This window comes from Athalia rosae, chromosome 3 (assembly GCF_917208135.1).
Source record: "Athalia rosae chromosome 3, iyAthRosa1.1, whole genome shotgun sequence".
In the NCBI taxonomy this organism is placed as follows: Eukaryota; Metazoa; Arthropoda; class Insecta; order Hymenoptera; family Athaliidae; genus Athalia; species Athalia rosae.
The window spans coordinates 17881886-17903274 of NC_064028.1; the positions used below are offsets into that span (position 1 = coordinate 17881886).

General features: G+C 41.5%; 1 protein-coding gene across 3 annotated transcripts in view; it reads right to left on the reverse strand.

Annotated features, from left to right (window-relative positions):
• LOC105690697 (telomerase-binding protein EST1A) overlaps nt 1-21389 on the reverse strand; it is a 109992-nt gene that overhangs the window by 22155 nt on the left and 66448 nt on the right. For all 3 annotated transcript variants that reach the window (XM_020854985.2, XM_020854981.2, XM_048652708.1), the window contains 5 exons: nt 20880-20953; nt 13116-13219; nt 9952-10055; nt 9429-9602; nt 9080-9298 (listed from right to left, as the gene is read on the reverse strand). In XM_020854985.2, coding sequence (XP_020710644.2) covers nt 9080-9298; nt 9429-9602; nt 9952-10055; nt 13116-13219; nt 20880-20953 — 675 coding nt within the window. The remainder of the gene's footprint in view (nt 1-9079; nt 9299-9428; nt 9603-9951; nt 10056-13115; nt 13220-20879; nt 20954-21389) is intronic.

Here is a 21389-nt window from a genome sequence, read left to right on the forward strand (position 1 = left end):
CTACGATACGTTCAGGGAATCTGAAATTTATTTAGGAACGTATGTATATAAATTTTTAAAATCATCCTCGAAAACCGTACAGTTGCTTTTTTTTCTTTCTTTTTCTCTCTCTCTCTGTTCTGGCGTCTCAATCAGCTCGCGGAATGCCACGAAATTGCTTTTTCGGGACGAACCCCCTTAATATCTCCCGGAGGAAAGATAGGATACGCGGTTTGGGACCACCTCCGTTAAAATACCCCGTTCGTATAATTATGGAGTCTGGAATTTCAGCTCTTCGTCGAAGTTTGCGGAGGCGAACTAATTATTGTATAGAACGAGGTAGGTAGGTACGTGACGTCCGTTATACCGTGCACGGTGTAAATTTTTTCGAAAGATCCTCGTGCCTCGGGATGAGTATATCCGAAACTAGATACGCGAATTCTGCGTACCTTCGAAAAATTAGATTCCGTTGCAACGCATAACCAGATATCGAACCGTGTGAAGCTCTCGCGGCGTATATATATACATATGTATACTGTGACTACATGTATACATGCATGAAGCTGCTACCGGTTAACGTTTTTGCGCATCCTACCTACGGAAACGCATTTTACATACGAATAGGTGATAATATTTTCGTATTCAGAACGTCGCATCGACGATTACGTGGAATTGTCGAACGCAATAGAAATTATCGATTCGCAAGCGAACGTACAGGTATGATCGATGCGACGAGAAAAAAAGCACCATCGCTCCGGGTGCGAATCGAAAGCTGAAGCGAAATTTTGTTTGTTTTTCATTTTTTTTTTTTTTTTTTTTTTCATACATAAATTTCTGCACTTCGAATTCCGTAAAAATTGGCGAATCGTCCGTTCCCACGCGTATATCGTCATCGCACACCCTTTGCAGAGATTATCCGCAATGTTGATTCATTGACGAACGGACGTTGCTGGACCGACACTAACGGGCGGTAATTAGTTTAGACCAATTAAGCGAGTTACTCTTGCCATCAGGTTCGTTGGCAGTGAGTAGTGGAGTCCGGCAAAGAAAAGGGAGAGGAATATGGAGATGGAGAGTAAAACGGGGAGAAGGAGAAAATGAAGGTGCAAGCCAACATAGCCTACCTACACTGCGCTGCCGTAAAAGATAATTGTTCCCAGGTTTAATTACGTACCTTGCTTAATATTCTTGGCGTTGAAACAGAATTTCGCTCTCCTTAGAAAAACAAACGAGAATGTCGCTACACGTCGAGAGGCGAGTATTTCGTCAAATTTGGAACAATCTCAACCTACTCCGGATTTGTTTCTGACTGAGCAGACCGCGGCGAGTGGCGAGTGGCGAATAAATTTCTTTCCGACTACGGGGAGATTTTTTCAGTGAAATTCAAAATTAATTGTTACGGTAAAATGGCGTGGTTAAAATTTCGAGCACATGTAACGCGTGTTATATATAAACGTTATATTATATAGATGCGCGGTAAAAAAGAAATGTAGAGACACTACCGTCCGGAGGGTTCTAAATAGAAATGCAAACAAAACTGATGAATAATAATATATTTAAGACGAAGAGCAAGGCAAACCATCTTTATTTTACTACTTATTTATAATTAGCGGCAATGGTAGGTGTATATGTAAGGTAGGTACGTTAACCTCGTGCCTCGATATAAGCCACCAGCAGCTAATACTCATCATATACGCTAAATAGACGCTGTGGACGAATTTGTAATGGTTACAAGCGTAATATTTGTACGTCTTGCATAACAGTACAGATATTCTCTCGACGGAATACGAAAACATTCCAAAGTGTAGGAGTACCACCACCGACATATGTCATACCCAGCACTGATGCGACCCGCGGCAGCCGAAAGAAACGCGAAGAAAAAAGGAGAACGTTACACGCTTTTCAACTTATTTTTAGATTTTCAATTTTCATCCCTTTTTAACGGAATTTATTAATTACGTAGGATTCGCTTCTTCACCTTTACATAAACTTTCGATGATATGGACGAATGACAAAGATCGACTCCAAGATTAATGAGAGCGTATTAAAACTTTTCCAATTTTGTAGCTTAGTTTATTTATTTTTTCATCTTTTCGCACTCCTCCATAGTTTTTCAAGTTCGTGACAGTTTTCAATCAACGACCTTCGCACGCTTATCGAAAAACTAACATAAAGGTACACGCTACACCGGACGTTCGGATGAGAAGAAGAAAAAAAAAATAAGAATTCCCTCGTAAGTCCGGGTGTGGAATATTCGATGGATTTCTCTCTCTTCAATTTTACTGCGTCTTGGAGCAATTCCAGAATCCCCCCAGGGATGTCTAGGTATACGGGGACGGAGGCCGGGAAATTCCAGGGAGAAACGATCGCGGAGTTTTCCAGATTCAGCGAAAAAGTTAACTCGAGTGGAAAGTATGATTGGCCCTTTGGCGATTTATTCGATGGTTAAAATTTATCGACTTACGAAGTGCCCGTAGGGATTTCGGGGGACGATGCACTGCGGATATTTTACACTTCACGATCGAAAAAGGTCTTCATTTGTCAATTAAAAGCGTATAAAGAAAAAAAAAAGAAGAAGAAAAACGAAAGAACGACGAAAAATAGCGAAAGACCGCCTCGTTTGTTCGTTTTTTTCTTCGTCTATTACCTAGGAGAAAAAGTCCTCTAGATTCGCCCCGGTTGATATCCTCCGGTATGCGCGTATACTTATTTTTGTTCTCGGAACGCGCGTAACGTCATAAGCTTTTAATGTCCTCTAATTAAAATTTAGTAAACATTAACCACATCGTCTTAATTATAGCGCGTAAATTTCAGTGGTCTAATTATACTTCTACTAATGGCCCCCATCACCCGGTTAAGATTAAAGAATGTTTTATAAACCCATCTCTAATTACTCCATAGCTCTATGTTTTTAGTATAACTTTATCATGCACCTATGTGGACTGACGTAATAACTCGACTAGTAATTATTCTCAAAGTTGAAAATTCCTCGAATATACGTTATGGGTAAAAACGAAATCGAAGAAGTTCGTAACTCGTGAATCGTCGTTGCGCGAAGCTCCCATGAATTTTCAATCGTAAAAATTTGGAACATCCGAATTCAGTCAACACGTTCGAGACCGACGCGACGTCTAGAAAGAAAACTTTCCCCCTGTAACCGGTAACGTTTGCGCGCAGTCATAATAAACAATGTCTTCGCGTGACCCACAAGGTGAGTCGTCGGCTGTAAAGGGGAGAAATTTTGCATGACCCACGGGGCGATGAACGACGAATCGACGACCGAACTAATTCCGGGGACCGACCCGTCTGAAAAAGCTACACGGATTGCAGATAAAAAAAATAAAAAAAAAAAAAAAAATGAAAAAGAAAACACATGCAAAAAAAATAACTTCGAATTTATCGGTTATTTCCTTGTGAAACGCATGACGATGCAATTCGCCCGTTACATTACATTACAATATCCTTAGCGTCTGCTACAGGCATCCGTCTATTCGTTACCCTTCGGAATTCCTCACTAACACCTTGGTGTTAAATACCGAAGTCGCTGCAGTAAAACCGGTCCGAAGTACCGCGGTACCCGTACCGGCTTTACGTCGACGGTGTATACCTATACAACGTTTAATACGTAAAGGTTAGCTGTAAGTACGAGCGGTGAGGGAATACGATCCCGTGACAAGCGAAAGATTTGAAATTTAAAATAACCCCTATATACATAGGTAAGTCCGGATGCTCGGTGGCTACCCCGCGGTACCTGCGTACGATTTTAGCGGCCGCATCTCCGGTAAATTCAACGAGGGCGTCTATTTCTGGAATGAAAAATTATCCCCCGGTAGCGGACAATCGGTCGGTCGGCGGCAATCGATCGTCAACTAGCGATAGCCGATGGCCGATAGCAGGTATTTAGCCACGGACACAACTTCGCAACCGATAGTTTATTGAACGACCTGAGACCGGGTGATTGTCAGGTGTTAAACCAACACAAGGATCACCCGAGCGTGCATCGCCGATCGGCGAGGTTTTATTCACAGGTAAAAGGTGTATGGAAGAGCGGGAGCGGCCGTCCACCGGAAGATCCGATCACAGTTTGTTTGCGCCGATGCCGGTGTTCGACGATTCCTTCGCGTGAAGTGAGTTTAATTGGTATAATAAAGCTTTAAATAGATGCTCGGTTGAGCCGCGAATGGCGTGCTAAGCAGCCGTAACTACTGACTTTGTTTTGTGCTGCTTTCATTTGCACAACGGCGGAGAATTCATAAGGTGGTGATTTCTCGGACTGCAGCCTTTTATTGATGGATCATTCGACTGACTCCCGTGTAACGATACAAAAAATTATACCCACCGTTGCGCGGTTATTAAAACTTTCATTCTTTCTCGTTTCTTTCCTCCGTCAGTCATTCTGCGTACCGTCAGAAATATGCTAGCGCTATTTCTTCGATCCCACGGTGCGAATGATTTTTAACAAAAAATACGCGAGCGTAAAATAGTACGAATCATCGACGAGTCGTACGGGGTGGTTATCGGGCGGACGTGTGGTTTATGCGACGCTAATGAGGTACGCGACCTACGGCTTTACGCGCGTTCGTTTCAACGCGTCATCTCGACAATAAACATACAAATGCACGTTTTATCGTCGCAATTTCTTGCGCATTACAGACGAGCACCGAAATCCGTATTTGATGGCTGCAAAAAGATGCCGGTGACGCGGACTCGGATTATTCCTCGCGTTACTTTTTCAAAAATCGCTGTGACCCGCGAGGCTTGTAAGGATTTTTGACGAGCGGGTTTGAAACTATTTCAAATTTTTCGTGATTCGTAGGAATGGGAAGACTCGAAAAAATGGAGAATCTCGTCGACTCGAGGAGTTTTCTTCCGGTCAGTCGTTCCCCTTCATCTCCCCGGACTTAATCCGAACGGGGGGGGGGGGGGGGGGGGGGGAAAAGGTTGTTTGAATTTGTCGCAATGTTTACACAGAACTCGGAACGTGACGTACCAAGCATCCAGCCTGATCGCCTCCTGCGACCCGCTCGTCTACCTCGCGTTATTTTCTCCTGGTAATCATAATTAAACCGAGCAAACCTGAATCTTACGCCACGCCCAAATAGTTGGGAAATATGGTTGCACACCATAAAGAAATAACCAAACGAATCTGACGTGCGCACCGTACGTATGCAAACGCACATATAATTCCCGTACACGCATCCAATCGTATTTCTCCCTATTGCATTACACGAATATAGGTATACCTATAAATACGCTACACACTCGTCTTCCGTGTACACCATAAGATTGTTATGACTGGAGTCCGTTACTTTTTAAGGCAGAAGACGGGAACTTTTTACGCAACGTACGGCCGCTCTTCTCTCACATATATTAAAACAAACTCACGGTCGGATTTGAGCCAGGCTACTTAAAAATCCTCCCGTATTTTATATAGCTTCACCTTAATTTTACACGTACTATTATATTGTTACAAATCTGTTTTTTCTTTTGTTTTTCTTCTCTTATTTCAATTTTCTTTTTTTTTTCACCAAATTTCCAGCGTCGGAACCTTATGCATGCGATTTGCATAAATGAATGAATAATTTCATCACCGTGCATTCGACGAATTCTAGTGAAATTCAAAGATTCCAAACTCATAATTACTATCCGAGAGACACTACCGAACTATGGTGCCTCCTTTTCACCGTATCGACGACTCGGTGGATTATATCAGAGCCAAAATGATCTTATGTGGACGTACGTGAATATTATACACGTATGATCGTTGGACGTGCTGAATTTTTCGTTTTCTTTGGATCTCGCAGCCGGGCATCAGCCCTGGAGCAAAGCATGGTCAGTGGCGAAGCAAGACGATAGTTTTATGTCGACGTTACTGTCGTTGTCGTTTGTAGATATATATATATATATATATATATATATATATATATATATATATATATATATATATATATATATATATATGTATATATATATATATGTATATAACCTGTGTATATAATATCGCGTCTCGTTCATTTCTCGAAGTATTTTCTTAGAGAATCAGCTCTAGGCTATTTATAAACATAGAATTCGTCATGCTGGCGTTTCACCGGTAGTAATACCACAGCAGCGGTAGCTTATTTGTTTATTCTGCGAATTTTATTCACCTTGACAGCCTTGAACGTGTGATCCAGATACGAAGACCGTTAGTCGAAACGGTCCAACGCGAAACCAACACGTTCACAAACTTTTTACTTTCTTTCAATCAATTTCAAATTAACGCATACCACTTCGCACGCGCACAACGTGATGGATGAGTTTTACTGTACGCGCTGGATATTCACTAAATTTTTCATCAGCTCTTGTATTTTTTTTTTTGTTTTTTTTTATCCTCATGTCAAATTTCAAGTGGGCCCTTGTTGCGAGAAAACGTACAATCATCGACTTTTGTAAGATCGAATCGTCCTTGATAACAGTACAAATATTTTGCGATGTAGGAAGCATAACTTCACGAAGATGCTAAAATCTAAGATGAGCAAACTTCGGTATATGTATATTTGTTTAATTTTTTTGGTTTCCATTAATTAACCTCTCATCATTCGAACTGATGTATGTACATCGTTTATTTGTGATACTTTTAACGTATCATGCAGATGAGAATCTCAAGTTAGTTGACGATTTTTTTCTCCGTTTGACGATCGGTTGAATAATTGGTATTATAATTTCGGAAAACCGTGCGGATTTCACCGAAAAATTTTCTTTTCACTGATCTGAACGTTTGGAGACAGCTCGTTTCAATTTGGCAAAATACAATGAAACGAAATAATAAGTAAACCAGAACATGGCCGACGACGACAAAGAATAAGAAGAAGAAAGAAGAAGTCAGTTGTTTTACATAGTGACATAATTCCCTCGTTTAAGACTGGTTTGCTAAGGTTGTGGCATTGGCCCAACTAGCTATACGTGAATGTTAAAAATGTTCCACATCGAAAACAGGAACCATGACATACGACAACTGGTTATCATCATGCCATCATAATAACGAATCCCGAAGACTCTGACGTACATGTTAAGTAAAACGCGCTAATTATTTATTCCGGACTTATTTGTTCTCATCTAATTGCCAAAACTATGAGAGCATAATTTCAGTCGTTGTATTAATGTCATTTTTAGCACGGAAACATCAAGGAAACAAACTACGGGGAATAAATTTGCGAGAACGAGAAATCGTAAGAATAAGGAAAAAAAAAAAAAGAAAAAAAAACATCAGATTCGCTACGAAGCCCGAGATAAAAAGAAATGTGCCAAAGAAACTTTCGAGCCGTACCGTTAACTTGATTTTTGAACGAACGAACAAATTGAAAATTACAGGGAATTAGGTGCGTCGATTGAATTTCCCGTGGGGTATCCGAGAATGAGGAATAAAAAAAAAAATGATAGAAAAAAAAACAGTTTAAATTAAAATTTCAAGTTCATGATTTCAAACGCCGCATGAGATAGTGAGGAGAATAAATGTGAAGGTTGCGTGCGGGTCCAGGAGCAGCAACAGCTAATTCGCTTCTCGTTATTAAATTTACGATTCGGCTTTGCGCGGCCGATTGAGGATCGTTTAAAATTTCACGGTTTCGTACTGCAGCATATCCAGCTGATTAGACGAGCTGGTCTTCGACTTCGTACAGCATCCGATGAAGACGAAGGAGAAAGAGAGGATAAAAGCAGAAGGAAACGAATGAAGAAAAAAAAATATTAAGAAGAGGAATCTCCACAGCCGGTTTTCGAACGTTGTAGCAGCGGCAGCGGCAGCATCAGCTCCGCGTTAGTCGGATATCGTGACGTGTGTCACGTAAGCACTCTTTTGCCTTCCGCCGAATCACCTAGGGATCGTATTTTGCGATCGCGCGCCAACCCTGCGGATGGAGGTCCGCCTACTAGACATAAATATTCGAGAGGCCCGGGAGAGAAGGAAAAAACGAAAAAAGGAAAGAAAGGATATTACGAGAGGTAGAAGAACACGGGGAGTTTCGAGACGATATAAACATACCGTGGGGAGAGTTTCGTGGCCCGCGAGGATACCAAAAATGAAAAGAAAATTAAAACAACGGAGAGGATCTTGAAAAACGAGAAAATCGTTCGACACGCCGCGATCCGCTGATTTAGTTATAGGGGGTTCAATAGCTACGCTGAGATGCAAGCGAGAATAAAGCGGCGAGAGGTAAAAGGTGGTGGCTATATATATAAAGAAATAAAAAAAACTTGGTGCTAAGAAAGTTAGCCGGGGAACGTCGCGTCGGGGAGAGAAAAGATAAAAGATAATAAAATGGCGAGGCAGGGGAGCAAGGTGGGGGGGAAGGGGCTGCTGCTGCTGAAGGCGAAACGCGAAGAAGACGTTGCGTTCTTTCGATAAAGGGCTGACAATATCTTAGTAACCCTTTAACGTCTCTATTTATTTATAGAGGCAACGCTTTTGTAAACTTCTCCGGTAACCCGATAAACTTGGAAACTCGACGATGTAATTTCTGCCGAGCGCGATTCTTTTACCGTAAGTATATCGGGAATTTTGTTTGTTTTTTTTTTTTCAAAGATTTTTATCAAGGGACGATAAATAATAAGGCAGGACTCGAATATGGAGAAAATAAATAAAAAGGTAGATAAATTAATGGGAGAAAAAAAAAAACAAAAAAAAAAAACAGAGCCGCGAAACATTCTCCGGAGAGAGAACCGACGACCGCCGCCTTGGGCCAAACTTCGTTATTAATCATCGCTTATACACGATACGTTTTTTGATTCTAACACCCGCGGTTACGAGGTGCAGCGCTCCGCACTCGCCACCCTTACGGAGAATTCTCGACTCCTACGTAATGGCCATCAATTATCGTCCCACCCGTATAAGTCGGTACGCGATAAACCTAACGACGACAAGACCTGCGGAATACAAGTACCACCCGGTGAAACGAGTCCGTGTTTTTAAAACTGGTCCTTCCGCACGACGAGAGTTTCTGGTAAAATTTCAGCCGATTCGAGATCGCGAATTATGAAAATCGCCGCCACTTTCCAGAACCGAACGAAGGGACGGGATTTTTAACGCAAAAATATTTTCATCCGAAATTGCAACGTGACTCACCTGGACCCTTTGTCGATGACGTTCCTGCTTCCTTTGGCGCCTCTCGAGTTCTTCTTTTCGCTCAATCAGCGACCTAATCTCGCCCGTGGGTGCGGGAACGGAATTCGAATCCTCGCCGATGTTGCCACTCGACGGCAAACGTTTCATTGACATCGGATGTTGGTGTGCTTGATCCTCTTCCCCCTCGCTGTAGCTTTCGACGAGGATCTCCGAGTCACTCTGTCCAACGAGGCGAATGGAAAAATGCTTTTAGTGCAATGTTGTAAAGTTTTCATTCGAAATTCATCATCGATCCACATTTTTTCTAATTTTTTTTTTTTTTTTTTTTTTTTCATCTTTCGTGGCTCACCTGTTCCGGCGGTGAACTCGGCGAGCTCGTACTGGATGTTTCGACGACGGATACGTACTCGCTGTCCCCAGTTTCGCACTTTTGTAGTTTAAGTACAGGTGTTTCGAGACCGCACAGAAAGACTTGACCGAAGAAGAGTATCTTGTGTATCCTTAAGCAGACTTGGGCTACCTCCTGCGGGTACGAACGAAGACAAATCGAAAATTAATGCGGCGAAGCGTCGTCCACTTACACGCTATTCGCCTTTTCTCACAGTTAAAATTATTAACGTACGACGTACACGCCGAGCCGTGTGAGCTGCTCAAAAGCGTTCGGGAATAATTGATGAGAATCAAATTGTGCCCCCCTCAAAAATGTCGGGACGTTCAAAAGGAACGAGCCAACATATTACGTCTGAATGAAAATTTTGTTAATTGAGAGATCACTCTCGACGTAATTATGCACGCCCCGCGCGATATGCGCTTAAACGAACGAACGTTTTTTTGATTTTTATTCACCCGACTCGAAGAAAAACTAAACTCACCATATCTTCCTCCTTGCGGACAAAAATTGGCTCCTGAGGGTTCGACATCAGGGGTGTGAATCCCGAGAGTGTCGAGTCTTCCGGTAACCTGACCAATTCTGATCCTGGAACGAGACGACAATGAGGTGAATATCGTGGGGAAGGTGTATTTGAAGAATCAAAGTTCACCACTGCGAGGGATTGAGTCGGACTCGGACGATTTAGATTGAAATTTAACGAGGCGATAGACGGTTTGAGATGATATTCCTGAAATTCCACAGAACCACGGAGACCGGGGTACGAATATCCACACCGGATTTAGCGAGTGATTGACCCCTGAGGAATTACGTAACTCCATCAAACTTGGTTTCTTATGCTTCGAATAATACTAAAGAATATTATTTTACACGCTCTTCATTATATTTCAGGCTTTTATATACGTGTCTTTGCAGTATTAAATGCTCAGGGAAGTATTAAAAAGATTCTCGACAGTCATTACATGACGAAAAATTGCGTCGTTTTATAATATAAGGATCGAGGGGCCGTTGCACGAACGCTATTAATATTATAATCGAAGAATTCTCAGCGACCTTGAAATCCTGAATGAGTCATATTTCAGATGTCGAAAACGAAAGAAAAAAAGAGAGGAAAGAGAAAAAAAATTGAAGCAACGTGGAACGATGATATCAGTTTTAATTAAAAGATCAAAAACAAAAAAAAAATGGAATCTAAAAATTTCATCCCAACCAAAAACTTGAAACAACGCGTTCAACAGAACTTCGTGTCGCTGGGGCGTTCGGAGTTTGACCCCGGACAAGGTCAATATATCTTACGACGTTCAAGGTCTGCGTTGATTTCCCGTTGAAAGGTAAGCGAAATATACACGGCGAACCTAACCAACTATCAATAAGCAAATAAAGAGACGCGATTCTCATATATTGCCAATAAATTGCGAATCACCGATTCTGAAACGCAAATGGTAATCGTATGGTAATATACCTAGTTTCCTTGATTATCCACATTCTTGTTTATCGCATCGTTTTCTATGCGCGGTTGGGTCCGGCTCCAAAGACATTGGCGATACGTGATAGTTTTTTTATCACGGACTCGTACCATTTGATTCCCGTTCAAAAATCAACTCGACGCAGCAGCAGCAGCAGCGGCAGCAATAGTAAAATAACGGACAGTAAGAAACTCGGCGTTTGTATTATATCAGAACAGAACACACCTATCCGATATAGGCTTTGACGATATCATGACCATAAACGCTCCCGCATTTTCATACGAACTTATCTCTTCGTCGGTATTCAGAGTATCGATTCGCATCTTTCGTCTCGCATACCTAAATGAAAACGAGATGTGCAAACTGCTGAATTCAACGTCGAGCGAACGGCTCTGTTCTGTTGCAGGTTGCATTCCGCGGGCGGTAGGTGCCCGTCCACAATGGCAAGACAATTTGCAACACTTCGCAAAACGTTTTCCGAGACTCTGACGCGTTCAACGTTACAATATATGTATGTATAACGCACACGAATTCTTCCCACGCAAATCCCTTACGGTTATACCATATCCCATCGGGAAATAGAATATGGAGGGACGGGGTTGACAGTGGCAACGATCATTGACACTCTGCAGCACACTCTATTAGCGTCGCGTTCGTTTTTATTCCTCAGTTTGTTACTTTAGTTTTTTTTTTCAATTTCTTTTTTTTTTTCTGACTTACTCAATCGACTCGCTCCGTGCAGGAGATAAAAGTAAAGGGAGAAAGGTAACGTCCGAGAGAGAGATAGAAAAGGACGAATGAGGTGCGAGTCGATGAACGTAACGACTTATAGGATACACGTTCATCTTTACCTACCGACTCTATATAAATTGTTGGTGAAGAAAAAAAAAAAAATTCTCCCAATCTTCCGAAGTACAATAACATTCCTTTTCACCGTGGTACCCGGAGTATAATATCGAGCATGTCGCAACCACGACGACGGGGGAAGGTGACTCGCATTTTACCTTTTCCTTTTATAGGTATATATATTATCGGGTATTCATAACTTGTGGTGCACATCCATATCTATCGTCGTACGCGGTTGTTACGTAGGTATGCGATGTTCGAAAACTGGCGTCAATACGACCCACGAAATTGACGTGGTTTTTTTTTTCCCCTCGTTACCGTTATTACAGTCTTTAAAAATTTCCTAAAACGAACGAAATCATCGCCAATAACCGAAGGAGCTTAAACTTCGTCTATCCGAAAAATGTTCTACGTATCTATATTTTGCTCACCATAGAGACACGGATGAGCTAAATGTTCTTTTATATTTACCGAAGAGGTAGCTCTGCAATTACATTAATTAACTGCTTCTTCTTTCGTATGCAAAACTCACGACTCGAAAGATTGATGAGCATGAAAGAATGCGAAAAAAAAACGATGCGAATAACTCTGTATCCTCCCCCGAAAATTTCACGCGAGATTAGCGGTAAGGCTTCGCGCGTCAATCGCTTCGTCCATGGGTGTCGAAATCGGTTGAAATTGGTGAGAAATTTCAAATTGAACACCGCCTCCGAAGCTAAGAGTAGAGTAGAGGAGACAGCAGCATCAACGGCAGCAGCAGCAGCACCGCTGGTATAGAGGTATACACTTAGCCCGTAGTTCACTGTAGTATATACAGTAAAGTGAACCACAGTGCGTTATACTCTGGACACATTCACCGTTAGGCTCCGGCGAGTGTTTCTACCGGAGGTCACGAAGCGGCCAAAGCCTCCTCGTTGTCGTGGTGGTGGCGGCGGCTGAACTTGAGCGTTCGCATCGCGCGACTCGCACCGCGTTCATACGTTTTCGAAGTAGTTTTTAAGTCGAAGATTTAGGCCGCGAATAGTCGAGAGCAAAGATAAGGAGAATAAATGAATAACAAGAATATATATATATATATATATACGCGTATACGTATAGCCGCGTAGAATATATCCACTAAATTCCTGCGATGGCTATAAAATTAGCTATAGGAGATGAAATTAATTAGCCGGGGGAAAAAAGGAATTGAGAAAAAAAAAGTTGATATACCAGCTATGCCATTTTTCAACTTGATCGAAAATATAATGATGCACGTTTTGGTTTGTTTTTGTCTCCCTTTTTTTTTCCCACATTAACCTCTAGTGCTAACTAGATTCCGTTTGATATTTCAACTTACCTTCTGCACCCAAAACGTTGCTCAACAATATCGCTTTCTGATGATCCAATTTTTCCAAAAGATTCACCATCGTCGCCAATCGACTCCAAACGTCGGCCGGTGGTCTGCAAACAAAAAAAAAACAAAAAGAATAAAATTATCGCAATGCATTCAAAACTACGTTCATTTTAACCAGATTCTCTTCGGATAGCTAAAAATCGCACATTTTCGATCGAACTTCCAATTGTCATACCAGCTGCGATTTCCCACATTTCGCGGAACGATCGGAGACACATATTTTCGGTGGATCGACAGATCGATCGATCTTGATCCCATTCGCACCGCACAAAGAAACTATTCGGTGCTAATATCGGTGTTTTTGCACGTTCCTCCCCCCCCCCCCCCCCCCCCCCGCCCCTCCTCCCTTTTTTTTGCGAGGATCTAACACAAGAGGGACGTTATACACAGAATTGCGCACGGTGTCCGCTACTGGGCGTTCCAGATTAATTCAATTAAATGTCGACAAAAGCTGTCGGGATGAAAAAATTTCGATGGATTAGACATCCGGATGGATCCCCAGTGGTACGACACGTGGTCCGTTAATCGAAAGGATTCATTATACAATTTTATCGGGGATGTTGATCGCAAGTTTTAAATTGAAACGTTAGCAGCGATCATCAATCCGCCATGTGTGGTACGGGATATACATAGGTATGTGTACATATATCTATGTATTTCTAGATCGAGGTGTAAGATGGAGAATCGACGTGACCGGTGACGCAGGTGGATATCAGCTGGTTTTTCATATAACGAACACGCGAAACGGGTCTTTTTCTTACCAAAATCAAGCGAATTATATATTCCCGGATATATAATTACATTAATTTATTTGATATGATTTGTTCTTCTAATTTATTTTCCAAATGATCGTTTCCTGTTTTTTCATACCGCTATATCTGTATGATTTTCGAGCGAACGTTCCGATTTTCTACCAATACGGCTGTAGGTAGAGGTCTCTAGATATGACCCGAGTGAGACGTTCATTTCCAATCAGATGATATCTTACGATTTTGATATATTTTTTCTTTTTCTTTTTTCGTTTTTCTCTCCTGAATGATTTACGATTTTTTTTTTTTTACGGCCGAAGATTTTAAGCGCCCCATAAATATAAGTAAGTGCTTTATTTAATGAAATTAATATTATTAAGAAATGTACGAAGTGGTATTATACCAAATTTATGGTATTAAAAATTTCGAAATATATTTCCGGTGCCGGACCGACGATAGCCGGGTATTCGGTTGCACCAATATTAAGCTCTTCGTAATGGTGGAAAATCACCTATGGTTAATCGTAAAAAATCGTTACTTCAATGATACCGAGCACAGTTTTATTGCCGATATATAGTGTGACGTATCATGATACATGTATCGTACATTCATTTGTAACTACAGTTATTCATTCAAGTACACGACCTTGAGTGAACTCATTCGATTCAAAATAATCTCCATATACAGCAGCGGCAACATCGATACCTATACACGCATAAAAAATCACGTGATATTGCATCGCGATATATTATATTTAGACATCTTCAAAAAATTTATGTGCTTCGTGCATTCGTGTGTCTAAATCATATCGAAAAATTTCGCGCGTGTACAATTGAAAAACCGGAGGTAATTTCAATCCGTATATGAAGTAAAAATCTAAAACTCGCAGATGTATTACAACTCTGCGTGGTTATCCTAGATTATTCTCCACCTATCCTTGAATCGCACATTGTATATTATTACATCGCGACAAGCCAGTCTACACATTCGCGGTGTGAAGTTGTCACTTGTAAACGTGACACGGTCAAGTTTGTTTCGAGCGTTGAACTCACTCCGTTCACATATTCCGGCATTTTCACGGTGTAACGCGTCTGTCACGCCTCATCTCGTTGTCCCGTGTGGTAGTAAAATTGCTACCGAAGGTTTGCCGAGACTCGAGCGCAAGCGGTCCACGATTTCTCTACCTTGATGTAAACCGTTCCTCGCCCGACGTACGTACGTACGTACAATGCGACGAAATATTTTCGCGTTAACCCTTCCGAAAAGTAGGAGCAGAAGCAAACGTACGGCGTATCCTTGTTTTATTATACGGTCGGCCATTTTGTATTCATCAAACTTGCGAAAGAACGTCTTATTTATATACAATCGGATGATAATGCGATATTCTTCGCGAGCGTTTATAAGGCTTGGTTATTATTTATTATAAATTGAATAAAAACTTCGATCGACGTTCGCCTTGACGACACATGCGAAGCCGTTCTCCACGTATACAACGCGCTGTGGAATACCTAAGGGGATTCGGGGAAACAAAAATTTCCAATAATTTTTCCGACAAAAGTATTTACAGGGGTGAAATAATTTCTCATATATATATATATGTCATGCGACTCGTTACGCACCCTCGTAATTTATCGAGGTTTATTAAACGGATGAATTTATAATACATAAGATATAGTTTTAGCGAGAATTTTTAGCCGCGTCAACCGGCGTTGCTTGCTTAAGTTTTTGCTACCGACTTCAGACACGTCAATTTCTTAGTGGCTCGTTCCGGCGCGGTATAATATAACCTGTGCAGAGATTGAGGGAACGGATAACTGGTATGGCCGGTAACAGTAAATTGTGGAAAAAGAATAAATCAAAAGACAAAAAAAAAAAAAAAGGGGGGGGGGAAAAAAAAATGGAATCAAAGAGAGATTGAAGAATGAAAATAAAGAAGGAAAATAAAATAGAACAGGAGGGGCGAAACCGAAAAATAAAGTCGCGGCTTCATTCGGTGGCTAAAAATCTTACGAGATAATTATAACGCGTGAACGAAATATCGAGGCGAGAACCAGACGCTCGTATATAATATAAACCCGCGGAATTTTTCATCACACGTATTTTTCATCGGTTTTTAAGGATCGCAGCTATCGGTGTGGGTACGCAATGAACGCACACTTCGTCATTTTATCACACGGATATTACATTATACGGGGAAATAATATCACGCTAATCTACACGGACAACCCCAGCGATAACGAGGTGCTGGAAATTTAATCAGTTAACCGCGTCTCGATCATGCGGTGGACAAAAACAAGAGCACCTCGCTCCTCAAAGCATAAAGTGAGGGAAAAAACTTTGACGCGCGGTTAATTTCCAACTTGCAAATATACTTCAACATTAAGATGACTCTTGCGAATCCATTGAAACTTGAGGAAAAATAAATTACACCCTGCACGCGTCCGATTCGCCATGGGACACGGCTGTTATAAATCAATGAACATATAAAAATTATCGCATCTAGTTATAAAAATATTACTTTGAATTAAAATATCGTGGAAAAAAAGATACGAGTACGAAGATGGTGAGACACATTGGTCGAGTTCGCGAGAGATCGATTAAAAAAAAACAAAGAAAAAAAAAAAAAATCGAATATCTCGAAGGATGAGGAAAAAATGAAGCCCTTGTTCAAGGGACAGGTTACAGAAAGGCGGTGACTCAGAACCGGATGATAAATATAATGAGAATTCCAGCTGATCCTGCACCGCGTTGCTATCTGCAGCGTCGATGATGATGGGTATCAAAGGAATGCAAAAAGAAGTAACACGGTTCAAGTTTCTTCTTACGATCCGAAAGGTTTCCTCATCTCGGACTCCTGAGATCCGGTGAATCACTCGAGTCGGCCCAGCGGGGTTATTCCAAAGTGGAAAATTGCAAAAATTTATCCCCCTGCAGTATTATTGCCGCAGAATCACGGTGACTCATTTACCGGGAACTCGTTGCATACGCAACGAATCATTCCAGGTGGTAATTTCTGATCGTTATTCCGACCGGAGGAAGACTCGTTTCCCCTCCGATCACCGGGATTAATACCGAAATTTCAACCATCGAACGGATTCGAATTCCGAGGATCCACCTCAATTACGAATACACGCGTTGAAGAGAGAAGAAAAATCGAAGCGAAGCGAACAAACCAAAAGGAAGGAAACGAGGAGACTGCATATTCAAATCAAATTAACCAGCTAATTATTTCGCATGAAATCTAATTACAGATTACGGTATATAAAATTTTTCATTTTTTTCAAATAAGTTAGATTTTTAGCGACCGCGGTTGTAAATAGTTTCAAAACCAATTTCACGGTACCGCGTCAAAATCAGGCGCGGTAGTTAATTAGAAACCAAAAAAAAAAATTGTTGATTCAACAACAAAAAAAAAAAAAAAAAAACGGAAGAGATGTGTTAGCTGAGTTATAAGGTAATAAACCTGCAGAGGTCAGCCAAGTATTTTTTTTCATATAAAAACAACAAATGTTCATCCGTCCTAATTTGTTGTTAGACAATGATACACGTAACATATAGTGTGAACATTACAATTTTTAACGTCAGATTTTTCGGTGTACCGATTACGATCGTCGGTAAAGAAAAAAAAAAAAATGAGCGAAAGGAGAAAGTCCTTATTCGCGTTGCAGCGAAGGGGTGAGAAAAACGGGCATGCAATCGAAATTTTTCTCACGAAAAAAAAAAAACACCGTGGCTATTTTATCCATTTTCTGTTTCGTCGTTAATTTCCGCAGGTGAGGTCGTAATCGTAGAAATGAAAAGAGACGTCAGAACTAACAATATAAGTGGCGGTCGACCATGACCCGCGCAACGTGGTTCTACCCCCTGCTCGTTCAGCTCGAGGCGTACTGTTGTTTATCTCGAATGTTTATTAGAGGTCCGTTTCCAGCTACTTGAAAGCGCTTCTTTTTCCCCCCAACCTCTTGTACACGAGCAGGCGTTTTTTATACGTCCTTAGTGAATTATTTATTTTCATATACAGATTCCTTCACTCACATAAACTCACGGTGAGTTTGATATCTGAAGATCTCTCCTATGGAGTTAAACTGGACGATAATTCGCCGTCCGCTTAGATCCGCGTAGTAGCGTCGTCGTCGTCGTCGGCTTTTTCAACCTTCCGTGCTGGCCAACAAACACCTCCGGTTAAAAGGTAAATTTGTTGTACCGGCTTGTAAAACTTGTAAAATCTAATCAGATGCATCCGAGTCGAGCACGCGTAATAGTTACACAACCATTATGATCGTCGTCGTTATCATCTCCTCCGAGCATACAGGAACACCTACTACACAGCGACACGAGAACCAAAATCACCGACCTGATGATCCAGGTCGATTTGGCGCGGAATGTCCCCCCTTCCGTGTATACGTGTAGTATACGCGGAATCCTCTCGCAGAATGTATATTATATACAAATTATACAAGAAGATGCGTGAGCGTTATGTATTGTATACATGGGTAGGTATATAAGGCGAGGCGAGTTACCTGATACTCTTTAAGTGAGTTGTAAGTAAGAAGCTTTCGTTCCTTCGGCCTTGCTAACAATTTGCCTCACAACGGTATAATTGCGATTATATAGTATACGCGAGGTATATTTATAAATACGTATATATATACGTATATATTCCAAGTTTTTGCAGTCGCCTTACCAATTCCGTTGAACGTAATAACGTAGCGAGTTTACTCGAGCGTTATTATTTTCATATTTGCAAATATCCTCGGGTAAAATTTCAGCTACGAATATGTACGCGGCGCGGACTGAGACGTTACCGCGTTTGACATCGCATTACACATATACGTACGCTCGCCATGCCTCATGCACCGGGGTAAAATACGAGTGTACACATACGCGAAAAGATGACGAGAAAATAGAGATATTTTAATCAGACTACGTTTACATCGTACAAAACACCACGGTGTCTTAACAACCCACGATCTTCGCCATAATTTAAATTGTTACTCGCTCGCCGTGTTATTTACAATGAAGTTACCCGCACGCATTTATTCTTGACGTCGAAAGTGCACTCTCATCCTCGCTCCTGCGTTCCGACGAAACGGAAAAAACTAATTGTCGGGCGACAGCGATATTCGTTCGGCGGATTCTTCTAACGAAATGCCCGATTATTAACGAATCACTTCACGTAGGAATTTTCGTGATTTTTCAAAAAAATTCTACGACCTCGATGAAGAAAGATTACCTCCAAAACCGCGCGAATAAAATGAAAGAAAATCCCAAGTTTTTCATTCAACGAAAAAGAAATTTTCGAAAAAATATCGCGACGACATTTTTTTCTTTTTTTCTTTTAGCTAACAATTATCAAGCAGTTGAATCTCGACGATGCTTTTTTGCACCCCAAAGCCGGCTACGGTGCGCCATAAATACTGGGAATAATTGGTGAAACTATCGGCTGTAGTTAACACGGGGCTTTTAGTTCTAACAACATAAGCTCCGTATGATGTATCGGAAGTTAGTTCCGGAGGCGCGTCTGGCAGCGACAACGTAATGGCCGCGGAGGCATTTTCGTAGCCCGCTGCGTACCTACGTACGTGTTTTCCGATACTACCGCTCTATATATATACTAGCGCGTGTATATTATACTACGTGCAATTAACTAAAGTTCAATTATCCTGCGTATACCCGTAACCATCGAATCTGTCTGAGCTTTAGACCGGATTTAAACTTTTACCAGCGCCCGGAGCTAGCCGAAGGAAATACGTCCGAAACTAATTTCAACTGGGGAAACTGTATTTAACCGGTGACGAAACGGGAGCGCGTTCCTGTACTCCGGAAATCCCTCGATAAAAAAAAAAAATAAAAAGATGGCGGGACGAGGAGGCAGGCGACCCGACAAAAAGGTGACGCTTTGGTAATTTTGAAAAAAAAAAAAAAAAAACGAGAACGCCAAACGAACTTTTTCTCGCGGAGCTTTTTGCTACCCTTTGATCCGCACGGATTTCCAGGGTGGTAATTTGAATAGATATATATAGGCGTGTGCATACATATAAGGTGTAAATAATTGGTCTGGCAGTTTGTTGGGACGGGGATAAACTCCCGGCTCAATTCGACCGTCAGGTCGGTGCCGGTGGAACAGCTTCTCTTTTTCAGTCTCTAGCAGCGTTTATGGAAGTAACTAATGACACGAGTCAAAAGCACCTTAATTAATTTAGCGCGTGCTCCAGGCGTCACGATAGCTGCTACACCCTGCAGCGAATGCAAATGCGTACGGCTAGCGACGCGCATAGATCAGTGCAGCTGGAAGAGCTGTGCGTATGAGCGTGTCTGTGCGCGTCGCGTACGGGGAGGAGCGTCAAGTACGTGTAAGTAACCACGTTAGATCTGGGCATTTATACGCGAGGTAAATTCTCGAGTAAATTACACGCACATTTCACTGCGAGGGTGTCGTAAACTCGAACTCTAAGGTCAAGGTAAAGTAGGTGGAGTGAACACGTATGTACGTATTGCAAGCGTTACATTGACGGTTGCAAAAATTCATTTCAACTACTGAAATAAAATCAAAACGTAGCGAATCTTTGATCACCTTTTTATTTTACGGAAATTGTAAAAATTGAGCTTCGACTCGATCGTCGACAACTCGAAAAAATCTCCACTTTGCGCTTTGAAAACTGAACCGCGCCTATTACGATGACCGATGGGTGAAAAACGAAATTCCATTAATTTTCATTAACGTTCGTCAATTCTTGGATTCTTTGTCCTTTTTTTTCCCGCCCACTCCGTACACGAATGGATGATCGTTGCGGTGAATTAGCTATTGGTACATTCGCCTAATGAGATACCCGGCTCGTCATTTCAGACGGATACGATCTGGCACATTTTATCGTCGATCGAAGAGTCTCGAATGGTATTTAGAAATTTTACGAGCGATAAATAAAAATAGTTATGAAATACAAGGAAGGCTACTCACCCTACTCGATAATCGGTACAAGATGGCGGTGGGTTCCAAACGGTACTGTGGCAGAGCATCCAATCGCACCACGTCTGAAATTGTTGAGAATGACAAATTGTTGAGAAAAACAACAGAGCTTTCACATTTCGTACGTTCAAATAAGGTTGTATACAGTTTATAAGGTTGTAAATAGCGATGTAATGCTTGTATCGGTATATCAATGGAGGGTTATTTATAAGCGAGTATTTACGGTAAATTTGAGTGTCGATAAAAGGTCTCACAGCTTCTTCTATGCGACCGCTAACGTATTACGTTACATAACTAAAAAAGATACAGTTTTGCTACCTCGGGTGAAAAATGATAATACGAAATCCTTGTCGCGCAAAACAGTCTTGTAGGAAGTCTCGCCTTATCGAAGATATTTATAGCCCGACTTCAGAGGCGAATGCAATATCTTACAAAGTGCCTCACACTCATTAAGTTTCAAGACCGATAATAGCCGGTAGGTAGGATACCCCGACACACACG